Below are 26,244 nucleotides of genomic sequence, written 5' to 3' on the forward strand. Positions count from 1 at the left end.
TCTTGGGAAGAAAGAACTGGCAGACGAGCTTTTCCACCGCTTTCTGGGACTCGCTGCTTGGTAGATCACTTGCCCCGAGTTGTGACAATGCGTGGATTACATCTTCACTTGCTTCATTGAAAACACTCCAGCACGTAAGTTTCCCCTTGTTTGAGAATGAGCCTGTATTATCCGCTCCTGTTAGGGCATGGGAAGCTGGTAGTGCTGCTGTCTTTGTAGGGCCAAGGGCACGAACTATAGGCTGCAACTTGATCTCGCGGTGGTTCTGACCTTCTCCAGTCACAAACAATGTGTTCTAACAGAGTTCGGGATATCGCCTCAGAGAAAGAATAAAAAACATCTGTGTCCGAGGAATGTATCCTGATTTCCGTCGCTCCACTTGCTGTGGCATCAATGGCGTGCAAGACGTTCTTCGTGTCCGCCTCTTCCTGGTCACTCTTCAGACATGACATATCTTTCTTGCTTCTCTTGCATTCGCAACCGTAGGCTACCACAATCCAGGTTCCATTTTGTTCTGCATGCTCAACGGTCTTTTGGGCGAAATACTCTGCCAGCTCGTTCTTTGTGTAAGCATGGGAAAGCAGCTTCTTCATTGTGAACTTGGCGATGTGCCTGGAAGGCGTCATGCGGTAATATACTGGATGCTGGTTCCCCTGTATCTTCCTGCGTGTAGCTTCCTTCGGGGATGATGGGAGATCGTATCGATCAAATATGAGGCGGATCTCATCACTGTCTCCATACTTCTCAAAGATGCGACAACTGAAGTGATCTGCGAGGTTGAAGCAGCTTTTGATCCAATCCGGCTCGTCCAGGGATTGCACTTCAGCCATCGCATCGATGATGGAGACTCTCATCCTTTGACTTACAGTCTCTTCACGTGCTGTTCCGCTCTCATCTGTATTGGCTGTGGCTGGTGTCTATTCTAGAAAAGGCATCAATGAACTCTTGGTTGGGCAGTGCAGCATTTCTCCATCTGTAGCAAACATAGATCTTTGAACCACTGTAAATTCGTATGTTCCAACAGCTTCTTGGATGTCAATCTCAGGTCAGCTTTTGCATATCACCATCATTCGTGCAAACAGGTTTCTGTCTTCTTGTAACTCTACTATTTGGCTGGCACTTGAAACCTTAATTTCTTCCCCATGGTCTTCCATGTCTGGAGCTTTCTTTTCTTCATCGGCAACCAAAGATTGATTTTTCCAGTCTGGATTCGATCTTTGACAAATGTCTCGAACAGTTTCTGGCCAATCTCACTTTGTTTTTTTTTTTTCCGCAAACAAACGCCTGCTTTACGCAATATTTTTCTTCACAACTTTTGTATGGAAATGAATTCAGGTAACGCTTTTTGTTATTCCATTGACAGCTGCATTGGTGGCCTTTTACAAATTCTAAAAGTTGTGGTAAAATCATGACAGCAAGCAACTTTGCATTTAAACTATTATCCTTAAATGCTCGTGGGATTCGTTCTTTTGAAAAACGGAAAGCAGTATTTGGATGGGTAATGAGACAACAAGTCGACATTTGCTTTATTCAGGAAACCTATAGTACTAAGGAAGTTGAAAATGTTTGGAAAAAGCAGTGGAAGGGTGAGATGTATTTCTCGCATGGTTCTGTACATAGCAGAGGCGTGCTTGTTTTAATTAAAAATAATTTGGAATTCCAAATCAAGTCCATGCGGCAGGACAAAGAGGGTCGTTTTATTTTTCTCGAGGCGCTGGTGCAAGATCAAAAGTTTTTATTAGTAAACATCTATGCTCCAAACAAAACGAGTGAGCAAACTCACTTTTTCGACAAAATCAAGGAGGAATTGGATAACATTGATATAGATGACGACTGTAGAATAATCATTGGGGGAGATTTTAATGTTATTTTAGACCCCAACCTTGATGGTTGTGGGGGCAAACCAAAATTAAAGGAATCAGCTAAGCAGATTGAGAATATTTGCTTACTGTACGATCTAGTAGACATTTGGCGACTTAGGAACCCAGGAATAAGACGTTTTACTTGGACACAGAAAACTCCTGTGATCCAAAGGAGGCTTGATTTTTGGTTAACCGATAATGCCTTGCAGGAGGAGATCGATCAGGTGAGCATTATTCCTTCCATAAAGTCTGATCACTCAGCCATTCTGTTGTCAGTTAATGGAATAGAAGAAAAATCACACGGTCCTTCCTTCTGGAAGTTCAATGCAAGTTTATTAGATGAGAATGACTATGTAGCTCTAATAAACGATAGATACCAGGTTTGGGTTGACGAATTTAGGGATATACAAGATCCCAGATTGCTTTGGGATCTCATTAAATTCAAAATTAGACAGGAGACAATTTCATACAGTAAACGCAAAGCGAGGGAAAGGAAGGCGAAATTGACATCTCTAGAGGAAAAATTGACAATCCTTCAAGAGCTTTGTGACCAGGATCCATCTACGGATAATCTGAATAGGCTAGAGATTTTGAAAACCGAGTATGACCTTCAATATGAATACATTGCACAAGGCGCTATAATCCGTTCAAGGGCAAGATGGTACGAGCAAGGAGAGAAAAGCAACAAGTATTTTTTGAACTTGGAGAGCTCTAGGGGTAAAAAGAGCACAATCCGAAAGATTCTTAAGGAGGATCAATCTCTGACAACGAATCCCAAAGAAATAATGGCCGAACTTAGAAGTTTCTACTCAAATCTTTACCAAGTGAACTCTACTGGAGAAAGTGAAGCCTCATTAGACGCATTTCTTAACAGCGTATCCTTACCCACACTGTCTGAAATACAGAAAGAGAAGTGTGAGGTAGAATTGACTATCGGTGAATGTTTCAACATCTTGAATGGTTTTCAAAAGAACAAAACACCTGGTAACGACGGCCTTACAACGGAATTTTACTTAGCCTTTTGGCCTATTCTTGGAAAACATTTGGTAGCTTGTCTCAATTATGCACATAATCACGGAGAGTTATCTAACTCTCAGAAACAAGCGGTGATCACTTTATTAGAAAAGAAAGGAAAAGATAAAAGGCTGATCAAAAATTGGAGACCGATTTCCTTAATTAATGTGGACACCAAAATAGCCTCCAAAGCGCTAGCTAAACGATTAGAGAATATACTTCCTGACTTGATTCATTACAACCAAAACGCTTATGTGAAAGGAAGATCAATATTTGACGCCGTCAGGACCATTGATGATGTATTAGAATATACAAAATGTAGTGATCAGTCGGGTATCCTTGTAACAATTGATTTTGAGAAAGCGTTCGATTCTTTGGACCATAGATTCTTATTGAAGGTCCTTCGCACATTCAATTTCGGACCATCTTTTATTCAGTGGATTCGCACCTTTTACTCAAACGTGTCTAGTTGCGTAATAAATAATGGATTTGCGACAAGTTACTTTAATGTTGACCGTGGTGTGAGACAAGGGGATCCGTTATCCCCTCTCTTGTTCATTCTTAGTTTAGAAGTTCTAGCTTGCAGTATTCGACAAAATGACAAGATTCAAGGGATCAAAATTGAGGATGAAGTTGTGAAAATCTCTCTTTTCGCGGATGACATGACATGTTTTTTGAGGAATAAGTCTTCGTATGAGAACCTGATTGTTAATTTAGATCTGTTTTCGAGATTCTCAGGTTTAAAATTAAATGAGGAAAAAACAGAATTTTTTTGCTTAGGGGTCCAAAATTTGTCTAAATCACCTTCCTATGAATTTAAACGCTCAATTAAGATTTTAGGCGTACACTTTGATTATGATCAACTTTCTAGGAAAAAGGATAATTTCGAGGCAATTATAAAGTCTATTAAAAAAACATTAGGCATGTGGAAATGGAGGGGACTCACACTTATAGGAAAGATACAAATCGTTAAATCTTTTGCTATTCCGAAATTTATGTCGAAAGCGTCGCTTATTCATGTGTCTAAAGATCTCATACAGGCAGTCAATAAAGAACTTTACAGCTTTATTTGGAAAGGAAAGGATAAGGTTAAACGGTTAGCTTTGATTAATTGCATTGAAAATGGAGGGCTTAAGATGCTGGATATAGAATCTATGGTTCTAGCGCAAAGAATAATGTGCGTGAAGAAGTATATTGAGGACTATGTTAGTCCCTGGAAGATCTTCTTAAACCACTATTTGAAAAAACTAGGCGGAAAGTTCATTTTGCAGTGTCATTTTGATTGCCCAAAATTGCCCATATTTTTACCCGAGTTTTACAAAGATTGTCTTGCTGCGTGGTCAACTCTTTCAAGTAAAGAAGTGGTTTCGTACGGGGATGTTATGAACCAATACTTGTGGAATAATAAAAACATTCTATGTGAAGGTAAATCTTTATATCATGCCTTTTTCCGCATAAACTGTGGGATAAGCAAAATCGGAGATTTAGTCTCTAAAGACAATACGTTTCTGGAAAGTGATAAAGTTCTCAGGTCAAAACTATCACCTAGTCAATTTTTCCTTTTAATGGGAGTAGTCAGTGCCATTCCAAAGGAATGGCGCTCCATTATCAAGGGTGAGAGTATATACCGTGAACCATACTCCTGCCCTGCAAATTCTTTTGAAGTGCCAATAAAGGGGGAAATGTTGGATATTTCTAACATTCCCTCCAAAATAGTTTATGAAGAGTTTCTTTCTCGTAAAGTAATTCCTCCTACTGCCCAAAAGAAATTTAAAAATAACTATCCAAATCTCTCCGTCGATTGGAAGAAAATCTATTCTCTAGCGTTTAGTGTTACTTTGGATACAAAGTTAAGAGCTTTTCAGTACAAATTACTAAACCATATTGTGTATACAAATGACAGACTTTATAAATTTAAGATTGTAGACTCGCCATTATGTGCTTTCTGTTACTCTGAAGATGAATCCCTCGAGCATTTATTGTTTCTTTGTAAAGCAAGCGAGGTATTCTGGAAAGAGGTATTGTCGTGGTTGGCCATCCATAAGAATGAAGTTTTAAATTTTTCTCTCACCGATGTTTTGTTTGGTAAGTTTGATATCGATACAGACTCTATGGTAGTTAACCATATTCTTCTTCTTGGAAAATATTTTATTTATAGGTGTAAGCTTGATAAGATTAAACCCTCTTTACCAGTTTTTAAGGCTAAATTAAGAGCTACTCTTAAATTAGAATTTTACATTGCCAGGAAAAAAGGTACACTTGCTCAACATTACAGAAAATGGAATATCTTTATTCCTGTATTAAGTTAGACTATTTCCTTTTTCCACTCTACCTTTTAAAAAAACTCCACCGAAAATATTTTAGGTCACTCTATTTTTTCGAAACCTGCTTTTTGACCTTTTGTTTAGAAAGCTGGTGTTTGCTTTGCATGTCTCTTTTTTCTTCTGCTCTCCATAGCATAATATACCTTGTTTATTTTTTAACGTGCTTTGTTTGTAGTAAGTAATGTTAAGCTTGTAATAATTTATTGTTGTAGTGTAAGTAAGTATTGTATTAGTGTAAGTAAGTAGCGTTAGGACTGTAAGTAATGTTTAAATTGTAAGTAGTGTTTCTTTTTTCTTTGTAAATTTTGTACTGTATGTTTGTATGGCAAGAAATTAAAAATATTAAAAAAAAAAAAAAAAAAAAAAAAAAAAAAAAAAAAACTTTGTTTCAAAAGATCTTCCTTTACTTTGCTAAGCATTACAACCTTTATCACAAGGTTGAAGAGATCTTTGCTCTGCTCGATAAAGGGATTTCGCGAAATCCTCCATTGTTGTTATTAACTGTTCTACGTTTTTCTCTTCACGAGAAATCACAGAGGCTGACAATGTATGATGACGGGTTCCTTCCTTTGCCGGAGTGGTCCCAGCCATTTCTTTGGCGTCTTCAGCTAGATGGGCAAGCTCAGGAGCTATGAGGAAAAATTTGGTGCGGGCGTTTGGATTCAGAGTAATCCCAACTAGTCCTCCTGAGACTTTCATTGAGCGATTTATTTGCTCTAGGGCATGGTCCGCACCCAAAGCACAGAATGGCACATCCGGGTTCTTGTTGACGGCCCAGTTGCCTTTGCAGAACTCTTCGTAAATTTCTGGGTCTGATTCTGGTAGCATACTCGTTTCGGCCAAGCAGAGGGGAATCATTCTTGCGTAATTTTTACGGTCATGAGCGAAAAAAAAGTACAACCATGTAACCTGCAACCATGTAAGATGCAACTGCCAGTCCCCTGTTCGGACTGCTCTAATGAACTGCGTCATCTCCATTACCATTTGCATGTAATGTCGAAACACTTGAAGTTCTGAAATCTGGCTGTTTTCTTCCTCAAAGGTCTTCATTTTCCCAATCACAGTTAAGGAGTTTATGACCTCTTCCATTCTTGAACTAGCTATTTTGACTTCTTTCTTGGGGCTCTTGTCACAAGCACTTCCCAGCTGCCTTGCGCGTTCTTCGATTTGCTTAACCATCTGCAGATCTTGTTGAAATTAAAATGCTCTCTGGTATGGGATAAATAGTTTTTAAAACACCCCTTAAAATGCCTCCGTGCAGGTTGCAAAGTTGGCAACATCAATTTTCTTGTTACTTTTGGTCCCCTGAACACAACCAGGCTAGTGACTTGCTTTCTTCACGAAACCTGATTTTTGAACATATGCTCCTGGACTAATAATTATTAGATTTAAAGCTTTGGATAGTGCATGCTGTTATAATTACAAAAAAAATGTCCGATTTTTTTTGTCAGAAATTCAAAATTGAAAAGTTCGAACATTTTCAGAGTTGCATAGATGAAAAAACGGACCTATCATGTCATGATTAGTATAATATAAAAAACATTGACTACGATGGTCTTTGACAGTGGCAAAACCTTGTGTCCAAGTTTTCTCTGCCAATATAGAACTTTAGGAGGTGATTCATAAGGAGGATATTGAACTTGGTGTACTCTTTTATACCATAACAGAAGCAAATTTAAAAACTTCCTTTGAAAAAGAAGATAGCATATAACCCCTCAAGAAATCTGGCTAATGAATTTTTTAACGAGCAAGGGTCCTGTGAGGGTCCTGAAGGGGTAAAATGGGAACTGGGATTTGCCTATTTTGACTGGGATTTGCCTATTTTTTCACTGGGAAAATGGGATTTAGGTCACTGGGACTGGGATTCGGAAACAAAAAATGGGAATGGGAAGCGCATCAGTACATGACTAAACCTGCATATTTTGCGCTACCTTATATAATGTTATGTTCTTAAAGTCCGGCAAAAAATAGTTCAAACTGACGCTGAAAATTCTGAAACGAAACAACCGCACTGCACGAGTGTCCATGAAGTCTTGATCAATTTTTGTCGCGGACTTACCGCGATGAACTGGGGCAGAGTAAAGGCCAGGTTACGGAAAGAAAGGCCTGGTTACCTGCTCAACTTGTGACTTTTTAGAAAACGTGGTTTACGAACGAGTGTGGACATTTTTCGTGTGATACTTTAGATAATTTGTAGTGACATTTGGACCATTTGAAGTTCTGTTGTTAGACTCGGCAATATGTGATTCTCACCTCGGCAACATGTGGTAGCAGAGCGAGGTTAACAAAGCTTTCAAACGTGGAAAATGAGTGGATGTATTCGTCAGCGTTTGGGCCCGACGAAGAAGCGACTGAAGGATCGAATCGAACAGGCTGAAACCTTCCTTCAACAAGATGTTTCTCTGGATGATACCGAGGACAAAGCCAACCAATTACTCCTCAAGTTAGAGAGAAATCTCGAAACATATAAAGATTTACTGGAACAGCTACAAGAGGCATCCAAAGAGGACGAAGCTAAAAGCCAGCGACTGGAAAATGAAATGGAAGACTTCAGTGTTCTCGCGCTTGATGGAGACGAAGCTATTTGCGATCTTAAAACACTTCTGATTAATATTGCCAAACGAAAACAGCAGACAACTGAAAATGAGGGAAGAGAAAAGGAAAGAGCTCATCAAAGAGAACTTCAAATGGAAAAACTTCAACAAGAGAAGGATCTTCAACTGGCAAAACTAAACCAAGAGAAAGAGATTCAAATGGAAAAGATAAAACTGGAATTGGAAATGTTGAAGCAGAATGAAATAGACAAACAGCGTGAACATGAACTAAAGAAATTGGAAGTGGAATTGGAGGCTAAGAGAAAATTGGTTCAAACTGAGCAGGAAATGGAACTCAAAAGAGCGACTACAGATACAGAACTTAAGATGAAAGCAGAAATGGAACAAAAACGTCTTGAATTGGAAAAAGAATTTGGCACTCCAATTACTCGTCACACTCCCACTATCAAGCTTCCCAAACTGGAACTTCAAAAATTCAATGGAGATGTCCTGAAATGGCAGGAATTTTGGGATTCATTTGACGCCTCCATTCACAGAAATCCAAATCTTCAACCTGTGGACAAATTCAACTATTTGAAAATTGAATTGGAAGGAGCTGCAAGTGCAGTTATCTCTGGGCTGGAGCTAACTAACTCCAACTATGAAGTGGCAATAAATTTACTTCAAGAGAGATTTGGGAGACAAGATATCAGGATGGATGCTCACTACTCAGCGTTGATGGATCTTCCTATCTCTTCACCTTTCACTGCTAAACTCCGTGAAACCTATGACACGATTGAGAAGCATCTTCGTTCTCTTAAAGCCCTTGGTGAGAATGTGGAACAGCCACATTTTGTTTTTCTGATTAAATCAAAGCTGCCAAAGGAAGTTGTGTCCCGTATGGAAGAGTACAAAGATATGGAGGAGAAATGGACGGTGGAAAGCATCCGAAAAGCTTTCAAACGTTATGTTTGTGCTCAAGAGGTTGGTGAGCGTCAAACTCCATTGATTTATAGTCCTGAAGACCAAGATACTAAAGTGAAGTCTCAGAACCAGAAATCACTGTTTGCGAAATGGCCTGGAGTTACAACTACTGGGGCCTTACTTTCTGGAAATGCAGTATCTTCCACTAAAGGTCAAACATTAGGCTGTTTTTACTGCCAAAGAAAGGATCACTGGAGTGACCAGTGTAAAACGTATCTAACTGTTGAGTCAAGAAAGGCAAAAATCAAAGGAAACTGTTTCATCTGTTTAAAGCCAAATCATTTACTGAAAGAATGCAAGGTTAGCAAACCATGTTTCCACTGCAAAAGAGTTAAAAATCACCACAGAAGTCTTTGCCCAAGAAGGTTTTCTTCTACTGAGGAAAATAAAACTGAAAGTTCGTTATTGGTTTCTGGCGAACAAGTACTTATGCAGACTGCACTGACAGATACTGTGAACCTCGAGACTTCAAAGAAGCTGCCTACCCGACTTTTGCTAGATTGTGGAAGCCAGAGAACCTACATAAGTGAGGATTTAGTAAATAAACTTCAACTGAAGCCCAGCAATTCTGAAATCCTAACTGTCTTCACGTTTGGCTCCACGAAGCCCAAGGAACTTAAAACTACACTGGTTGAACTTGGTTTGAAATTAAAGAATGGAGAGACAATGAACATTCAAGCAAATGTAGTTCCAAAGATTACTGGAATGATTCAGAGGTCACCTGTCAATTCTGAGCAGTTTGACCCCCTTGTAAGGGGACATGAACTTGCTAACACTCTCCCAAATGAACTAGAGGTATCAAGTGTGGAATTGCTGATTGGAAATGACTACTACAGTGATTTGGTTTTGCCAGAAAGGAAGAAAGTGAGACCTGGACTGTACTTGCTTGGATCTCATCTTGGTTGGATTCTCTCTGGTCGACTGCCAACTGAAGAAACTAAAACGTCAGAAATTTCCTCCACCACTATGCATCCCACCCGAGCAGCAGCTACCCAAGCAAGGCAACTGATGCAGAATCTCCTTTCCTCGGAAATCGGAACTTTCTCCTGGGGGAGTGTCGCGGACTTACCGCGATGAACTGGGGCAGAGTAAAGGCCAGGTTACGGAAAGAAAGGCCTGGTTACCTGCTCAACTTGTGACTTTTTAGAAAACGTGGTTTACGAACGAGTGTGGACATTTTTCGTGTGATACTTTAGATAATTTGTAGTGACATTTGGACCATTTGAAGTTCTGTTGTTAGACTCGGCAATATGTGATTCTCACCTCGGCAACAATTTTCGTGTAAGTGATTAAGTTACTCAACGGAACAGCTATGACTGAGGATCAGCACAAATGGAATATTTAAAAGAAGTGACAGCAAGTTGTTGTCAGTCAGGGTAGTGGTAGGTACGGGATAAAAACTTGATAGCTTTAGTTAAAGCTTCAAAAAAATTCTATTATTCTCTACAAGACAAACGAACAAATGAAAAGTGATATTCTCAACAATATTAGTGATGATAACTAGCAGAGCATGATTTTGGATAGTCGTATTAGTCCAGTCGTTGAACTATCCCTTCTGCGACCCAGGTGCGAAAAGAAAGTCCAGGATAACTTGCATGTGCACGCTTTTAAAAACAAACCAATGAAAAACGACAGAGAGGTGTGGCATTTCTTACATGTAACGTGTGTGCGCTAAGGTAAAAATAGCTCGCTTAAATGAAAAACTGAACTATGCAAAATAGGTACTAAATCCACAATTACAACTTTTTTAATTTATCGTCTGCGCGCGTGCGTGTCCAAAGGTGCTGTGGAATATGGTTTGGTCACCCCAGGGTGGTCACCCCCCTTTTTTGTAAGGTGGGGGGTGGGGGGCGACGGATTTCTAAGCATGCGCATACAAGTTATTCTGGACTCGCTCTTCCTGCGCCTGGGTTCAATCCCTATATTGGGCACCGAAGGGAAAGTTCAGGGAGTAGGCTACGTTTAGGACAATCAAAACAACACAGATATAATGCACTTGAGACCAGATTTTCCACGCACTGGGAATTTCACTGCTGGGACTGGGATTTAGACAAAAAATAGGCTGGGAAATGGGATTTGGGCAAAATTTGGGCTGGGAAATGGGATTTGGTACCCCCCTTCAGGACCCTCTCCTGTGTGACCTGAAGTGGAATTTTCATACCTTGTTTACATTTTGTAAAGAACCAGAAGGCTGATAATAATTATTCCTATAATAAAAGAAATAAAACAACAGCTGATGCAAAACATTCCATTTCTTACCATCTTACATTGGACAAGCTACACTATCATACATATTTGTACCTTTTCCACTTAAAAGTCAAATAAGGCTTTACAGGAATGTAATAATAATGGGAATTAGTAAACAGTAAAGATGGTAAATTTGGTATAATGGGAATTATACCTAAAACCAGAATTATAATGATCATTAAAAGTCATCTTGCATAGACTAACAAAAAGTATTATTTAATCACCTTTGCTGGTCACTGGTCACTTCTGGAAATACAGTTACCTATTTCATACTTATGGTTTTAAATAGTTACCAACTGAAGTTGTCCCTCTCACTAGTCCCACAATCTTAGTATGTTTAATAATAATAAGAAGGACCTTTGCAAACCACGATAATTACAAATGGAAAAAGATCAGAATTCTAGCATAAGGCACTCAGATGTTTTTTCTTTTCTTTCACAAAGTATAGAGAATCTGTAAAGAAAGTGACCTATCAAAAGAAAACTAAGGGTCACAGTGCAACCAAGATTGTTAAAATAATGCATTATGCATAATTTTAACAATCTTGGTTGCACTGTGACCCTTAGTTTTCTTTTGATACCTAGGTCACTTTCTTTACAGATTCTCTATACTTTGTGAAAGAAAAGAAAAAACATCTGAGTGCCTTATGTTAGAATTCTGATCAATGTTAGTTGTCCAGTCTTGTGCTAATGGTAGTCACACACTCAATGCTAAACCCTAATCCTTATAACCCTAAGCTGGATTACAGTTCTTAAGACTAAAAAGTCAGCATATCTATGTGTAAGTTAAAGATATCGTACCAGATATCGTACCAGTACATGTAGGTCATTTAACATATTAAGCATGTTGTACATTAAGTAAACAAGCAAACATCTCCATCTTATTGAAATTATTTGATAAAAGTTGACACTGGCTTAAAATATGTGCAGGACGTTTCGGCTACTGCTGTAGCCATCTTCAGCAATATGTAAATTTAAAACGGCATCCCTGGTGTTATAGGAATAAAAAAAAACTAAAAAATGCAGAAAAAGGTGATACAGATAAGGAATGTACTAAATAAAAAGGGGGGTGGAATTCTAAAAACGCGACTAAAAAGGATAGAATAAGGGGTGGTATGCAATTAAAAATTGTTAAGTTTCTTATAAATGTTCGGGAATGCTACGTGTTCATTAATAGCGTTTCCATCTCGGACTGAGTGCCACGCTTCGAGAAAAAGTTTTTGTCTCCAAACTGAAGACCGGTTGATAATGTGAACATTTTCCAGATCAATTTCATGATCGTTGAGCAAATGGTGTTCGGCCAAATTATAGGGAATTTCTGTCCATTGTTGTTATCGCTTTAGCATGTTCTTTGATGCGTGTTTTGAGTGCGCGCGAGGTCTGGCCAATGTAAACACAGTCACACACACAGTCTTTGCATTTGATTTTATATACAACACCTTTCCATGACTCTTCGATGATTTTATCTTTGGGTTATTTCAAAATATTGGCGATGAAACGGATGGGCTTGTGAGCCACTTTGACGTTAAAACCTTTGAGAACTTTTGAGATTCTTTCAATTCAGAAAAACCCTTGGCGTACGGTAGAACAACCAAGCCTCGCAATTTGCTCAACGATCATGAAATTGATCTGGAAAATGTTCACATTATCGACCGGTCTTCAGTTTGGAGACAAAGACTTTTCCTCGAAGCGTGGCACTCAGTCCGAGATGGAAACGCTATTAATGAACACGTATCATTCCCAAACATTTATAAGAAACTTAACAATTTTTAATTGCATACCACGTACCCCCTATTCTATCCTTTTTAGTCGCGTTTTTAGAATTCCACCCCCTTTTTATTCAGTACATATTTCCTTATCACCTTTTCCTGCATTTTTTGTTTTTCCTTAACACCAGGGACGCCGTTAAATTTACATATTGATGAAGAAGGCTACAGCAGTAGCCGAAACGTCCTGCACATATTTTAAGCCAGTGTCAAGTTTTATCAAATAATTTTAATCTTATCATGCCTGGCTACAATTGGTTATAATTGGTCTTTATACTTACATTCCTGACCTGTATACTGCTGGTTCTTCAACAATTTTCACTTTTTCATTTCTGGTCACTATGAAATAAGTGGATTGTAAAAGTAAAATAATAATGAATTATATCCAAATTATTACAATGTATTATTATACTAGAGGCCAAAGGGTGTCAGTAGGCACAAAAACTTTTTTAACAGAGAGTTAACAAGTACTGCCAACAGAACACAGACACACACCCCTCCCTTCACAAGATAAATGCTGTAAGTAACTAAACATATTTCCATGTTTTTTTTGTTTGTTTTGTAAAGCTTCTTTAGTGGAGTATTTTATAGCTGATTTTTGACATTCTTCATGAAATTAATCCTAAATATTTGATCACATGAGGCAGTTTTCATTTGTTTTAAAAAAATTTTAAACCGAGCTGGGAATTAAAAAAAAAAAAACATTTGATAAATTGATTACAATCAATAAACCTATTGTAAATTATTATTGATTGATTGATAGAAATAGGCCTTACTACCGAAACAGGTAGAGCGCGAATTAAAAACATTCGTAACGGTTGTTTTTGGTGCCAAACGGCAACGATCTGCGCCACGTGGTTTTGCTTGTCAAATGAAAAAGGTGAACGTATGCAGTCACATTCCTGAATGTTCATTCAACATTTGATGAAGCTTTCGATGGTGGCATTCTCTGTAAACAGCAAAGGCAGGACATATATATCAGGAAAACCAATCGATGACAGCCTAAGAGGCAGTACAATTGACAAGATTATTGCTGATGGTGGCCCGAGGACCATTTACTACTGAAACAGGTAGAGGGCGAATTCAAAAACATTTGTAACGGTTGTTTTTGGTGCGAACAACGAAGTCAGAACGCAAAGGAATGTAACCACATGTGTTTGCCTTTTTCATTTGACAAGCAAAGCCACAGCACAGATTGTTGCCATTTAGCCCCAAAAACAACCGTTACACATTTTTGAATTCACGCTCTACCTGTTTTGGTAGTATCACGCCATCTTGACGGGTAGGCAAAGCGGGTAGAAATTATAGTGTTTGTATGGGAAACCGACGGCAAATATTTTTTACAAAAATCGAATTCTGGACAACTTATGAATTGTAAAGTTAAGACACAAGGCAAAAGTTTTTATTCACCAAGTTTAAAGGATGTAGCTGGGCTAGAAAGCATTCAGTTACGTTTTATAATTTTCCATACATTTGACTTTGTCTACAATTTTTCCCGAAAACCGCGTCAATTTGCCTTATCCCGTTTTCGTTTTTTGTTTGTGCTTCACAACTAACCAAACGCCTTGAACAGACTATCTTACGATGGATTACAGACCATGACTGCCGTTGCAGGATGTGATAAGAAAAGTGTTATTTGAGGTTTTCCTCAATTGATGACTAAAACTGCTAAAACATTCTTTTCTTCGTGCGAAAGAAACTTAAGTCCAGGAACTCACCTTGAACAAACAAGAAAAACAACAAAGTCAAAAGAAATCTAGATCTTGTACACAGCGCCGGCATTTTGTTTTCTTACTCATGCCCACGTAATTTATGCACAGCAGACGTACTTTAGGTCCCAGTACATCACTCGACTTTCAAAATGGCGGCAATGAAGAGGAAATTTACTGTTCCATCTGTAGAGGATTTGGACAGGGAAAGCCAAGTGTTAAAGCCAAAACCATTGTTTAATACGTACAAAACATCCAACAGAAGTATAGAAAAAACAAAGGATGACACTTGCTCAAGGACTACGGATGTTAACGTTAATACTGATCATAAAAGAGACAAAACCAACGGCCGTGCAGAAAGTTCACATAAGCCAGAACGGAATGATCAAAGGATAGTAAACGAAACTTTTGTTCCAAATCAGGATATTTTAAGTAAGGAAAGTAATTCGAATCGATCTGAGAACAATCACGCAGCAGCAGCTACTACCAGCTCTGGCTCAATCAAACCAACGACAGCAAAGACATTTCGAGAAACATTTGCTTTTTTAGAGGATACAAGTCACTTTAAAGAGACAGTTGCAAAGATAAAGGAGAAAGAGTATGTCTAGTTCTAGATAACCTAGTAATAGTTCTAGTAATAAGACATCATTGCTCTCTCCCCTCACCAACACCTCCACACTTCTGCACAGTGGTCACTTTGGTATCCGGTCACCTTGCCACCAGGGAATCTCGTCACCAACCAACTCGCCACCAAAACTGGTGTATTCCTCGTTCTTTAATCCATGAGCCGAGGTGACTTCGCTTGGTGGCGAGTTGCTTGGTGGCGAGGTGACAGGCATTCATTTTTAGGTTTTTTTTTTGTTTCAAAGAAGCCAACAAAATATTAGGGATGTTGGAAAACATATTCTTAGGATACTTACTTACTTACTGCCCTATACGCCATTGGCGCTAAGGGCAGCAACAAAGATTCTCCACACATGCCTGTCACGAGCTTTCTTTTCGATGTCTCCCCAGGTGTAGTTAAGGGTTTTAAGTTCGCTTTCCATCGTCCGCCTCCAAGTTGTTCTTGGTCGTCCTCGCTGTCTTTTCCCTTCTAGTGTCCAATGAACTGCTGTTTTGGGGATAGCTTTTCCTTCCATCCTTCCATCCTTAAGATGCCAACACAAAATTGTGAGTGTCAGAGCCCTCCTTCTACCCCTAACTGTGGAAGTTCCTGTGAAGTTTGGTGCTTTCCTTCTTTTTTTTAAAGCCCTCTCTTTGTCCCCCCCCCCCCCAAATGCCTGGGTCTCACCGCACATCTAAGTTCCAAGTATCAAGGATGGCCATCCCACAACTTGTTCAGTGATGTTTCACTGGCTATCCCCAGTGCTACGGTCAGGGAGTTAATCCCTTGTGTGCAGGTGATGAAACACGGGGAATTAAGAGTTGGAAGATTAAAAGAATAAGATCAGAGATGGAAGGTTTGCATCTTTTTTGAGATGCTAGATTTATATGGGGATAAAGATGACCAATTCCAATGGTACTGCTTTAACTAACAAGACTTCCCACCCTTGTACTCTGTAAATTTGCCCCTATTTTACAGTTTAGCTATGTTTTTCAGTCATGACATTTGAATTTCTGTATCACATACAGGTCAACTATAGATGTCAAAGGTCCTGTAAGCTCCAAGACAAAAAGTAATTCTATTATTGTTAATCCGAGACAGGTAATAAAGTAAACTAAAATTAACTTGGCTCTGAGGCTTCCGTGAATAAAACAAAAATAATCTCATTGAGGTCGAGGAATAAGAGATAATTTAATTTGTTTATTGTTTTATTGTCCTAAGCCACAGAGCCTAGATAGAGTTTTGACATATCAGAATTATTGACCTGTTGCCATGACCTTGACCTGGGAGAATATCAGTCTTAGGTCTTGACAAAATGAATTTAGTGCAGCAGGGTCTGTTGACTAAAATAGACAGAAGGTGGATATTTTCCCAATTATATGGTCCTGAGTAAGCTTGAATGATACAAGATTTAACATTCAGGTTTATGATTAAGAAAGAGTGATAGAAGCTAAAATTATTACCCTGTCTGATACTGAAAAATTACTATTGAATCGCATTCTGAATGGTTGATTTTCTCTCCTGGCTGTCTTACCGGTAGTCATGACTTTTGTAATGAATCTTGTAAGGAAGAGACGTTTTATGCTGATTGCTCTTGAGGTTGATTATTCTATTGTCTCTTTGATTATTTTATTGTCTCATTATTAAAGTTCTGTGTTGCACAATTTGAGTTATAATAAATCCTTTAAAAATGTATAAAAATAATACAAATATTGTCTATAAATCTCCAAGTTTGCATGTTCAACTGTAAGTAGTTTATTAGAAGTAAGTTAAAAAATACCTTAAAATGTCAGCTATAATCCCTGGGCTTATACAACTTCAAAGGGGTTTTGGGTGGACTTGAGAAGCTTACATCCTGAGGGGCTAATAATTGGCATAAAAATGCTCTCTGGAAATTAGCTGAGAAGAAACGACCTAAGACTCTGATGAGGAATGAATTTAAGAAATCCACTCTGAACAAATATTTTTATGTGCGCTCTACTTACAAACTTATTCTTTGCTTTTAGCATTTAGTCTTACAGGTTTACTTAGATTCTTGTTTAGTGTCCCCAGTTGGCCTACTCGGGCTAAATACTTTCAGTTGACAGCACTTGTCTTGTCTTATCTTATCTAAATTTTATCTTATTTTATGGGACATCAATAGTCATTTATCTGTATATTAGCTTTTAATTAGTTGAATTTATTATTTTATATTTAGAAAGGAAATCCTGTATTAAAGTATGTCAGGAATGTTCCATGGGAGATGGGAGACATTATTCCAGATTATGTACTTGGTCCAACAACTTGTGCTTTATTCCTGAGGTATGGATTTCAATTATTAAACATGGCTAAATCATATAAAGATTACATCACAAAATCATCAAGTTATGCATGCATTGTGTTGATAAACTGTTTTTTCTTTCTTGTTTTGTTAACAACCACTATCCTTATATCTGATGAAGAACATTATTAAAACTCTGTCCATGTTGTGGTTTACGTTTTGCTTTTAGTTTTAATTAATTTTTTCCTGTGCCTGACTAAATAAAAATAAGTACAATGTAACAAAAGCATTTCTTTGCAGTTTAAGATACCATCACTTTAATCCAGAGTATATTCATGAAAGATTACGACAGCTTGGACAGAGATATGAACTGAGAATTCTTCTGGTTCAAGTTGATGTGGTATGGTGGTTGAAAATAAATATGTTTTATAATGAACGCATTGAATTTGTCTCGTAATTTTAATTTGTATTAAGATTTGAGTTGTTTTCTTATTAATCTTCTTTCTCTCCTTCTCCCTTGGACACTGTAACCTTTCCTTAAAGATCAACAAGATATTAGTTAAAATTAGTGCATTTTATTTTGTGTTGCTGACTGACCAATAGGAATGGCACTTGTCCAGTTTCTGTAGAATAATGAGTTGGATAGGATGATATTCTGGACTGCTATTACATATCCCCACCTGAAGCCAAGCATATTATTTAACTTTCAGGTGGTCCTAATACACCTTGACTTTTAGTGATAATTTGTCAGCAACCTTATATCATGTGTGTTCACAGAGGCACTGTACATGTATGTGAGAAAATGTCTCCCTCAGGCAATAAAGCAACCTATGGTTAAGGGGGGTCCTTCTTAACTACTGACAGATCTAGAGCAGTTGCTAAGGAATTGCTCAAGATGTTTTTTGGTGGCAAGCTATTTCAGAGCATTCTGCAATGCTAAACAGTGAATTTTTGGTGGGGAGGACAACTGCATAAGGGAAAAAATTGATATTGCGTGCGCAAAACTAGTGCCAGTCCCAAACCGCCCGCTAGAATTTAAAATCCCTAAAACTTTTGAGAGAAAGGTAAAGTTCGATTTTTTCAAAGAATTAGAGATAACAGATCCTTCTTCATAATCCTTTGTATGGAATTACCATTAACATGTAAGAATGGGATGCTACTGAAGAAAGTCTGAAAATACAAGCCTTTATTACGCCATAACTTTAATAATAATGCAAATTTCCTAAAAACCATATGAAGCATTAGGCACGTGAACATTCTTTATCTGTTGGCATTGATTTTAATTTTCAGATCTATAAGCCCTTTCAGTTTTATGGTTTTTACTATTCCGGTCACGTGACTTGTCGAATATGGCGGTGATTTGAAACTCTTGAAGAACTCGTCAAAAGAACAAAGTTGTGCAAAAATCTGGTCTCTAGTAGGTTTGGTTTCCAAAAAATGACTGTCGGAAATCTTTCTTAGCAACAAATTGGTAGTTAAGAAGGACCCCCCTTAAATGAAACAAAACCAACTTATGGCGTGAAAATATTCTGCTTCAACATGCCACTTTTTTTGGCCATATGTAGTGAAGCTTAAATTATAAATTTTACCGGTACTCCTTTGTTGTCTAGAAAGATCCTCATCAGACTCTAAGGGAGCTAGCTAAAATGGCAATGATGGCTGACTGTACTCTTATGCTTGCTTGGAGGTACATTGTTAATTTTTGTTATTTGTAGACATAATAAATTTTGTATTTTCTTTATTTGATTGCATCACTTAATTACACATGGAAATAATTAATATGTTCAAAGAACTTTATGTTCAGAAACAGTAACTTTTTCCAAAGACAATCTAACATTTAACATATAGCCACTTTTTTTGCTAACTAGCCCAGGGGCTAGTGACACTTTTGATTTCCCTAACCAAAACCAATTTTCTACTAGCCAGAACTTTCAAGCATGGTTTTTATTTTTTTATTATTTTTTTACCATCATGATGCCACCTGAGACAAAACACTCTAGAATATTGCACCATCTCAACACAGGGAAAGTCTGTCTTCCATGAAGGCAAAATACCATGTTTCGACAGAGGCACTTTTCTGTCTTCACTGGGTCTTACCCTGGCTTCTTTGCTCCCAACCACCACATTGACAAATAATCTGGGAAATCCATCGGAACCTCATCTTGTATGTATACATACATGCTTTTTTTTAAAGTGTCCATGTACGTGACCTCTTGTCCTTGTTGTTCATGCAACCTTACCTGATCACCGGTCAACATTCCCAGGCAACTTATAATTGGCAGAAACAGTTTTTTTTCACTTGTCACTTTCATCGCAAAAAAAGTCTACATTAAAGTGCCTATGAAGTAAAAATTATTTTTTCTCTTTTTTTTTTTTTTTTTTTTTTTTGTTTTTTGTTTTTTTTTTTTTTTTTTTTTTTTTTTTTTTTTTTTTTTTTTCCCGGTTTTGTTAAGAGGGTTTGGGGGAAAAGGGGGGGGGGGTTTTTTTTTTTTTTTTTTTCCAAAAATTATAAATTTTTTTTTTTTTTTTTTTTTTTTTTTTTTTTAAAAAAATATTTTTTTTAAATTATCATTTGTTTGCTTTCCGGTAATTTAAGTTTGTTCAAATCTTTTGATTTATGTCAACACTGACCTTGTTAGTTCTGTTATTTTAGAGTTTTTTGTTGTTTCTTAAATTCACAAATCTGCCTGAAATTTTTACTAGCCATTTTGACTAGTGAAAGCCCAAAATCTACCAGTACTAGCCAAAACTGCATTTCTACTGGCCTGTGGCTAGTTGGCTACCGTTGTCTAGAGCCCCTAAGCTTATCTCTTGACAAATGTTTGTAGTCCAGAAGAGGCAGGGAGATACATTGAAACCTACAAAGTTTATGAAAACAAACCACCTGATGCCCTACTTGGACAAAGTGAAGGAGATTATCTTAGTAAGGTATGTAAAGGACATGGGGTAGCAAGCCTCACGCCCAACCCCATCCTGACCCATATTGACCTGACTGGTCTGATTAAACCTGCTTCAGGCAAAAAAAAAGGTTGGTACTTTTACCATTATGCTCTCAGATTTGTAGCTCGGACACTGAAGCCTCATCAGAAGGAGAAGGTGCCAGTTCACAGGGAGAACCCTGGGATATAAACTTGGGTTCGGATAATCTGCGAGCCAGCGAGCCATGCGAGCCATTTCGGTTAGCCTAAAGAGCACATTGGTTAGCCTAAATAGCACTCTGGTTAGCCTACAGTTAGCTTAGGTAGCTTGCGGTTAGCCTTTTATTGGGATTATGGATTTCTGGTTCGCACGGCTTGCATGCCTCGCGAGTCATGCAAGCCATGCAAGCCATTCAGGTTAGCCTAAATCCCGGCGGGGCACCCGGTATATTTTTGGGTGGGGGTGTGCCGCTGGGAATTTGAAGCCCTTACCCTATACCAGACCATGTTTAGTTGATTTTTGCAACCCTATACTAGACTAGACACTGAAAATCCCTACCCTATCCCAGACTTGCATTTTGTTAGAACTGTATCATTATCAGTATTTTAATGGAAAACCATCTGTGAACAACGATGCTGCGATGATTTTATTTATGTTTAGGAAAGCCTCTTTCTCTTCCGAGTTTCTGGACTATATTCGTCATACCGTCGATCGGTTTCCCGGCAAATGCTACCCTTTTCTAGACCAAAACTCTCTGATTTCTATACCCTATCCCAGACTAAACTGCTTGAAAACCATACCTTTCACAGCGGCACATACCTATATAGCTCATGTATGGGAGTGCCCCCCCCCCCCCCCCCGGGGCCTAAATAACACATCGGTTAGCCTACAAATCACTCCAGTTAGCCTAAATAGTACTCTGGTTAGCCTACAGTTAGTTTAGGTAGCTTGCGGTTAGCCTTTTATTGGGATTTGGGATTTGGGATTTCTGGCTCGCATGGCTCGCTGTCTTGCATATTATCCTAACTCAATAAACTTGCTAGTGCCATATTTGCTCTGACTTGATAATGAAGAGTCTGGCATGTTAATGATTAGCCCACCACACCTTCACAACCAATTCATTTAACAACAAACAAAAACATGTATATGGACATGATACACAGTGTGGTAATACTGGAGTCTGATTCAGTCTAAATTATGCTTGCTCCCTTTTTGTTAAAATTGGGGTCCCTGGTATTGTCTTAATTTCTCTCTATCCAATAACTGTGTCTGGGTGGGAAACACTACAGTTTTGATTCATATGTGTATTTATACCTTTTTGTAAGATAGATGTTTCTCTTGACTTACGTGATCAAGATTTTTGGCAAAGCAAGACTGTTGCTAGAGGCCTTGTGCGTCCATTGGCGTGATTAGGACAGATGATGCTGATGAGACTGTTGCTAATTGCTTTCTATGGAACCAGTCATGAAGATAAATGTATTTTTTCTCCTTTATTCAGCTCACTGACTGCCTTACCACAGTGAAGGGAATCAACAAGACAGATGTGGTCTCTCTCAGCTGTACATTTGGAGTAAGAGCTTTAGCATTATGTAACCATTCCCAGAATGCTTTAGTTCATTTTATGCAAACAAAATAATGTACTTGGAAAATAAGACACAGACAAGTTTAAGTAACTATGGAAAAATATTAGTAAGAATAACGTCATCAATTCATTCTGACTTATAAACACAACTATTAGGAAACATTTTATGGCATGCAATTCTTCACTTCATGTGTAACTTTTAACTCTATCCAGATTATATTTGTAACATCACCATTTCTTCCTTTGCTAGTTGATGGAATTTGATTTTCAGGAGATAAACCTTTAAAACCTTGATGGGTGTGCTCTCATTTGAAGAACAAGAACTAAGTTGACACATCTTCTGTTTTTATACTAGTACATATACATACATGTATACAGTCACAAGAATTAAATGCAGTTCGAACCTCTTACATATATATGGACACCAAAGAGACAGAGCCAAGTATCTGCACTATAATGAATATTATAGAGGATTTCAAACGATTGTCATGAATTCTGGTTTCTTTAACCTTCTTACAGACACATCCACAAATTATGGAGTGATACGATTGTGCAGGTCATGTAAATTAAATACCCTTTATTTTAAACTTTCTTACAGTCCCTTGCTAACATGGCAACAATTTCAAAGGAAGACCTTGCTTTGCTTCCAGGATTTGGACCTCTTAAGGTATTTGACTAGTCACTTTCTCAGGAGCCTGACATTATGATGTGAAACTGTGCCAGGGCCTTGCTCCTTCCCACTGAAAATTCAATGAGTCATGAGCTGGAGTGGGGAGAATACCCACAAAGTGGTCTCTAATGAAACAATATGAAAGTGATAAATGATCTCGATGGGAGGAGGGGGAGGAGGGGGGGGGAGGGTGAGGAGGGAGGGAGGGGGAAGAGGGGAGAGGAAGGGAAGATGGGCACGGAGAACGTGACCGGAAGGGGATGCACTGAGCAGGACAATGGGAGTGAGGAGGAGAACGCGAGAGGAGGGAGGGAGCAGGGGAGGGGAGAGTGAGGACAGGGGGGCGGCGGACGAGCGAGGGAGGAGGAGAGGAGGAGGAAAGGGAGAGAGGGAGAGCGGAACAAGCAGGAAGAAGCCGAAAGGCAGGGACGAACCCGGACCCCGCGAACCGGGCACTAAAATAAAAATTCCTGGACGATCATTTATCACTTTCATATACATCCGCAGTTCATATATGATTCATTTCATATACATTACATCATTTCACTCCTCTCACAGGAAAATATGAACTCACAATTGACCTCACTCCCAATGTGTGGCTTCAATAGCTCAGTTGGTAGAGCATCGCACCAGTATCGCGGAGGTCACGGGTTCGAATCCCGTTGAAGCCCTGAATTTTTTTCAGGCTTCTTTATTCCAATTGCTTAAATTGGAAATTCACTGCGACGATCATTTATCACTTTCATATACATCCGCAGTTCATATATGATTCATTTCATATACATTACATCATTTCACTCCTCTCGCGGGAAAATATGAACTCACAATTGACCTCGCTCCCAATGTGTGGCTTCAATAGCTCAGTTGGTAGAGCATCGCACCGGTATCGCGGAGGTCACGGGTTCGAATTCCGTTGAAGCCCTGAATTTTTTTCAGGCTTCTTTATTCCAATTGCTTAAATTGGAAATTCACTGCGACGATCATTTATCACTTTCATATACATCCGCAGTTCATATATGATTCATTTCATATACATTACATCAATGAAACAATAATTATTATACATCAGAAAAACGTTCCACCGCATGTGTACATGTAGGTTTATTTTCCATATCAAAATTAAAATGACATTCATTTTATAAACACCAACTTAAATTGCTTTTGGAATTAAAAAGTGAACATTAATGAGAATTTTGTCAAAGTGATGATCATACCATATTTTTCACTCAATACCTTATTTGACTCTTATTTGACATGGCAACCTGTGTTTTCAACTGTATTAAATTTGGCATGTTTTTATAGTCTACATGTACATTCACAATATTTTATTTTTGTTGTAGGCCCAGCGTCTACATAACCTGATTCAGCAGCCATTTGTTGCCAAGAAATCAAAAGAAACAGAAGATGATAAGATGCTGTAATATCAAATTATTTTCGTCTGTATGTTCAGTCTGTATATTTTGTATTAAATAAAGTGCATGGCACCTGGCACAAACCCTGATCTTACTGCTAATAGAAGCCATGTCAGGTATGCAATGAAACAGCACACTGAAAAAATCTTTGCAACGAAGTCATAAGTTTCAGACTATAGAAAATAATGTAAAATGTCACACACTTAACTCCAAATCAATTATTTTATTGTTTTTATATTTGATGTCTTGAATTAATTTATTGGAGGTACCCAACCTCCAAGACTGATAAGGCACTTTTTGAGGATTATTTGTGATTTTATGCTTCAGAAAAAACAACTTTCATCTTTTCCTTACCTCTTCCCCAATACTGTCTATAGATTTAAACCAAAAAAACTTCCTTCAAATTTGGAACTAGACTCTGATCTGTCAACGTAAAAATTTTACAAAAAATTTATGATCCTCCAAAATACCAAGAGTACCAATATATAACCCAAAATATTCTTTGCACCTCTCTGACACTTAAATCCTTTATTTTTAATCCTTGAGCAACTTCACTGGATCAAGGGAAGGCTGGGTGGACTACTCTTCCTTTGCTCTTCCCAGCCTGCCCTGTCACATTCACATGATTTCTCCCCAGTCTTTCATCACCTTTGAGGAAAGGAAGGGAACAAGGCTAGGATTATGCCATTTTCCACCTGGATCACAATTTTCTATCCTTATTGTATTATTAGATAGATCTGATAGGCCTGGCTATTAAGATTTTATCAGCCACTAGTGCAGGGCCGTACCTAGGATTATTTGTCTACGGGGCAAACTCCACACACCTTTAGTTTTCTTAGTTAGTAGTTTTTGAGTTATTTTTTCAAAAATAACTTCTTAGCCGGCGTATTGGACCGTGTAGTCAGTCAGTCAGTGAAGTATGTTTGTCACACCAATCAGGTTTCAGGTACTATCTGAAGCAATCAAATTGTAGTTTATAAAGGGGAAATAAATGTTGATTCTGTTTTCCTGTAAACAGTGTATTACAGTAAATGTTACGTTGTGTTCCTAATGTTGTTTTTGACGTCTGCCCCCGAAATATATGTTGCGTTTCATTTGTTTGTTGTCTTTAAATGAAAAGCGATAGTAATATTTCCGTTAGAAAACGCTATTATAGTTTCATTGGTAAAATATCCTGCTATTTTAAGAAGCGGACCGACCGTGATTGATAAAAAAACGCGGAAAGTTTGGAAAAATCTATCCGCCATCTGAGAAATCACGGCGACACTTGACAATAACTTGGAAAAAAGGCAGAAAAATGTCTCGGCCGTTGGTTCGAATCGCGGCTGTGATTGGCTAGTCTTGGAAAAATGTAAAGAATAACTACAAAATCAGTCAAAATTAAGTGAAAATAAAGTACAAATAAAGTAAAAATAAAGCCATAGCGTTCATGGTTCGAGTGTCCGCACTGTAAATGGAGACGGCTTTTTCAAGAAAAACAAAAGCATCATGTTACAAAAGTTGGAAAAGCAATAGTATCATGTTACAGTGTTTGGCAAAAAGCCAAAAGTATACTGTAACAAACAAAAGTATCACGTTACGGTTGTTAGAAAGCTAACAACAAAATAACAAACAACTGCAAGCAAGGCTGATCATACTACGTGAAAAATAGACTTAGCGAGACAACACCACGACTAGAACCGATACAGCAGGATTGCAACCGCAGACAGCTATTTCGTCCTTATTGGGACTCTTCAGTGCGATGTAGCGAATCTAAATGACGCCAGCTCAGAGAGCCAACACAAATAAATTGCCCAATAACCCGTACACTGTATCAAGTTCCGTACTTTGAACTCACTTGTCCCCCGAATCACGCGCTGCCACATCACGTGTTACGGGGGACAAGGAATTCAAAGTGTCACGATGAAGTCTCGCAAATTAAAAATAACTTAAATGTGGTAGGCACAGCCATTCCGAACATTTAAGCGCATGGACAAAACCATGCTAAATAAAAGCACAGCATATCGGATCTGAAAAGATCTACGGTCCAAAAATATGTAAAAGTAAGACTAAAACTGCAAGGGACCGCAAACGATAATGCTGCTATTCGTAGGATCTACTGAGAGATTGTAAGGGATTTTAGAACGGTTTATTTGATTGACTAGGTTTAAATTTGCCTTTGTTAAAAATTTGGCTTATCTAATCGTGTGTCCCCAAAGCCCCTTGTTCCTCGTGCCCCAGGCTTGGCTGGCTAAGAGGAACAAGTGGCCGTGGGGACGAGGATCGTGTTGTCACGTCATATCTGTTCCTTGCAATGCCCAAATTTCAGACGTCCCTCTCTGGTCGCCTGCTTCCGAGAAGAGACCTTCTGAAAAAATA

At 38.3% G+C, this 26,244-nt stretch overlaps 2 protein-coding genes across 2 annotated transcripts in view; one reads left to right on the forward strand and one right to left on the reverse strand.

Annotated features, from left to right (window-relative positions):
• Nucleotides 1-14,527, reverse strand: part of LOC144633069 (N-acetylglucosamine-1-phosphotransferase subunit gamma-like) — a 29,568-nt gene extending 15,041 nt beyond the window's left edge. The window contains exons 1-3 of the mRNA XM_078491841.1: nucleotides 14,449-14,527; nucleotides 13,012-13,069; nucleotides 10,880-10,925 (exon numbers count right to left, since the gene is read on the reverse strand). Of these exons, the coding sequence (XP_078347967.1) occupies nucleotides 10,880-10,925; nucleotides 13,012-13,069; nucleotides 14,449-14,512 (168 nt within the window). The 5' untranslated portion in view covers nucleotides 14,513-14,527. The remainder of the gene's footprint in view (nucleotides 1-10,879; nucleotides 10,926-13,011; nucleotides 13,070-14,448) is intronic.
• A 34-nt stretch (nucleotides 14,528-14,561) lies between these two features.
• LOC144633070 (DNA excision repair protein ERCC-1-like) lies at nucleotides 14,562-24,123 on the forward strand. The gene is made up of 9 exons (XM_078491842.1): nucleotides 14,562-15,037; nucleotides 16,072-16,144; nucleotides 17,241-17,344; nucleotides 17,604-17,703; nucleotides 18,914-18,990; nucleotides 20,132-20,231; nucleotides 21,721-21,792; nucleotides 22,403-22,471; nucleotides 23,815-24,123. Exons 1-9 carry the CDS (start codon nucleotides 14,592-14,594, stop codon nucleotides 23,893-23,895), a joined length of 1,122 nt encoding a protein of 373 aa, XP_078347968.1. The 5' UTR covers nucleotides 14,562-14,591; the 3' UTR covers nucleotides 23,896-24,123.
• The last annotated feature ends 2,121 nt before the right edge of the window (nucleotides 24,124-26,244 follow it).

Source organism: Oculina patagonica, chromosome 12 (genome assembly GCF_052425735.1).
Source record: "Oculina patagonica isolate OP01 chromosome 12, crgOcupat, whole genome shotgun sequence".
Lineage (NCBI taxonomy): Eukaryota > Metazoa > Cnidaria > Anthozoa > Scleractinia > Oculinidae > Oculina > Oculina patagonica.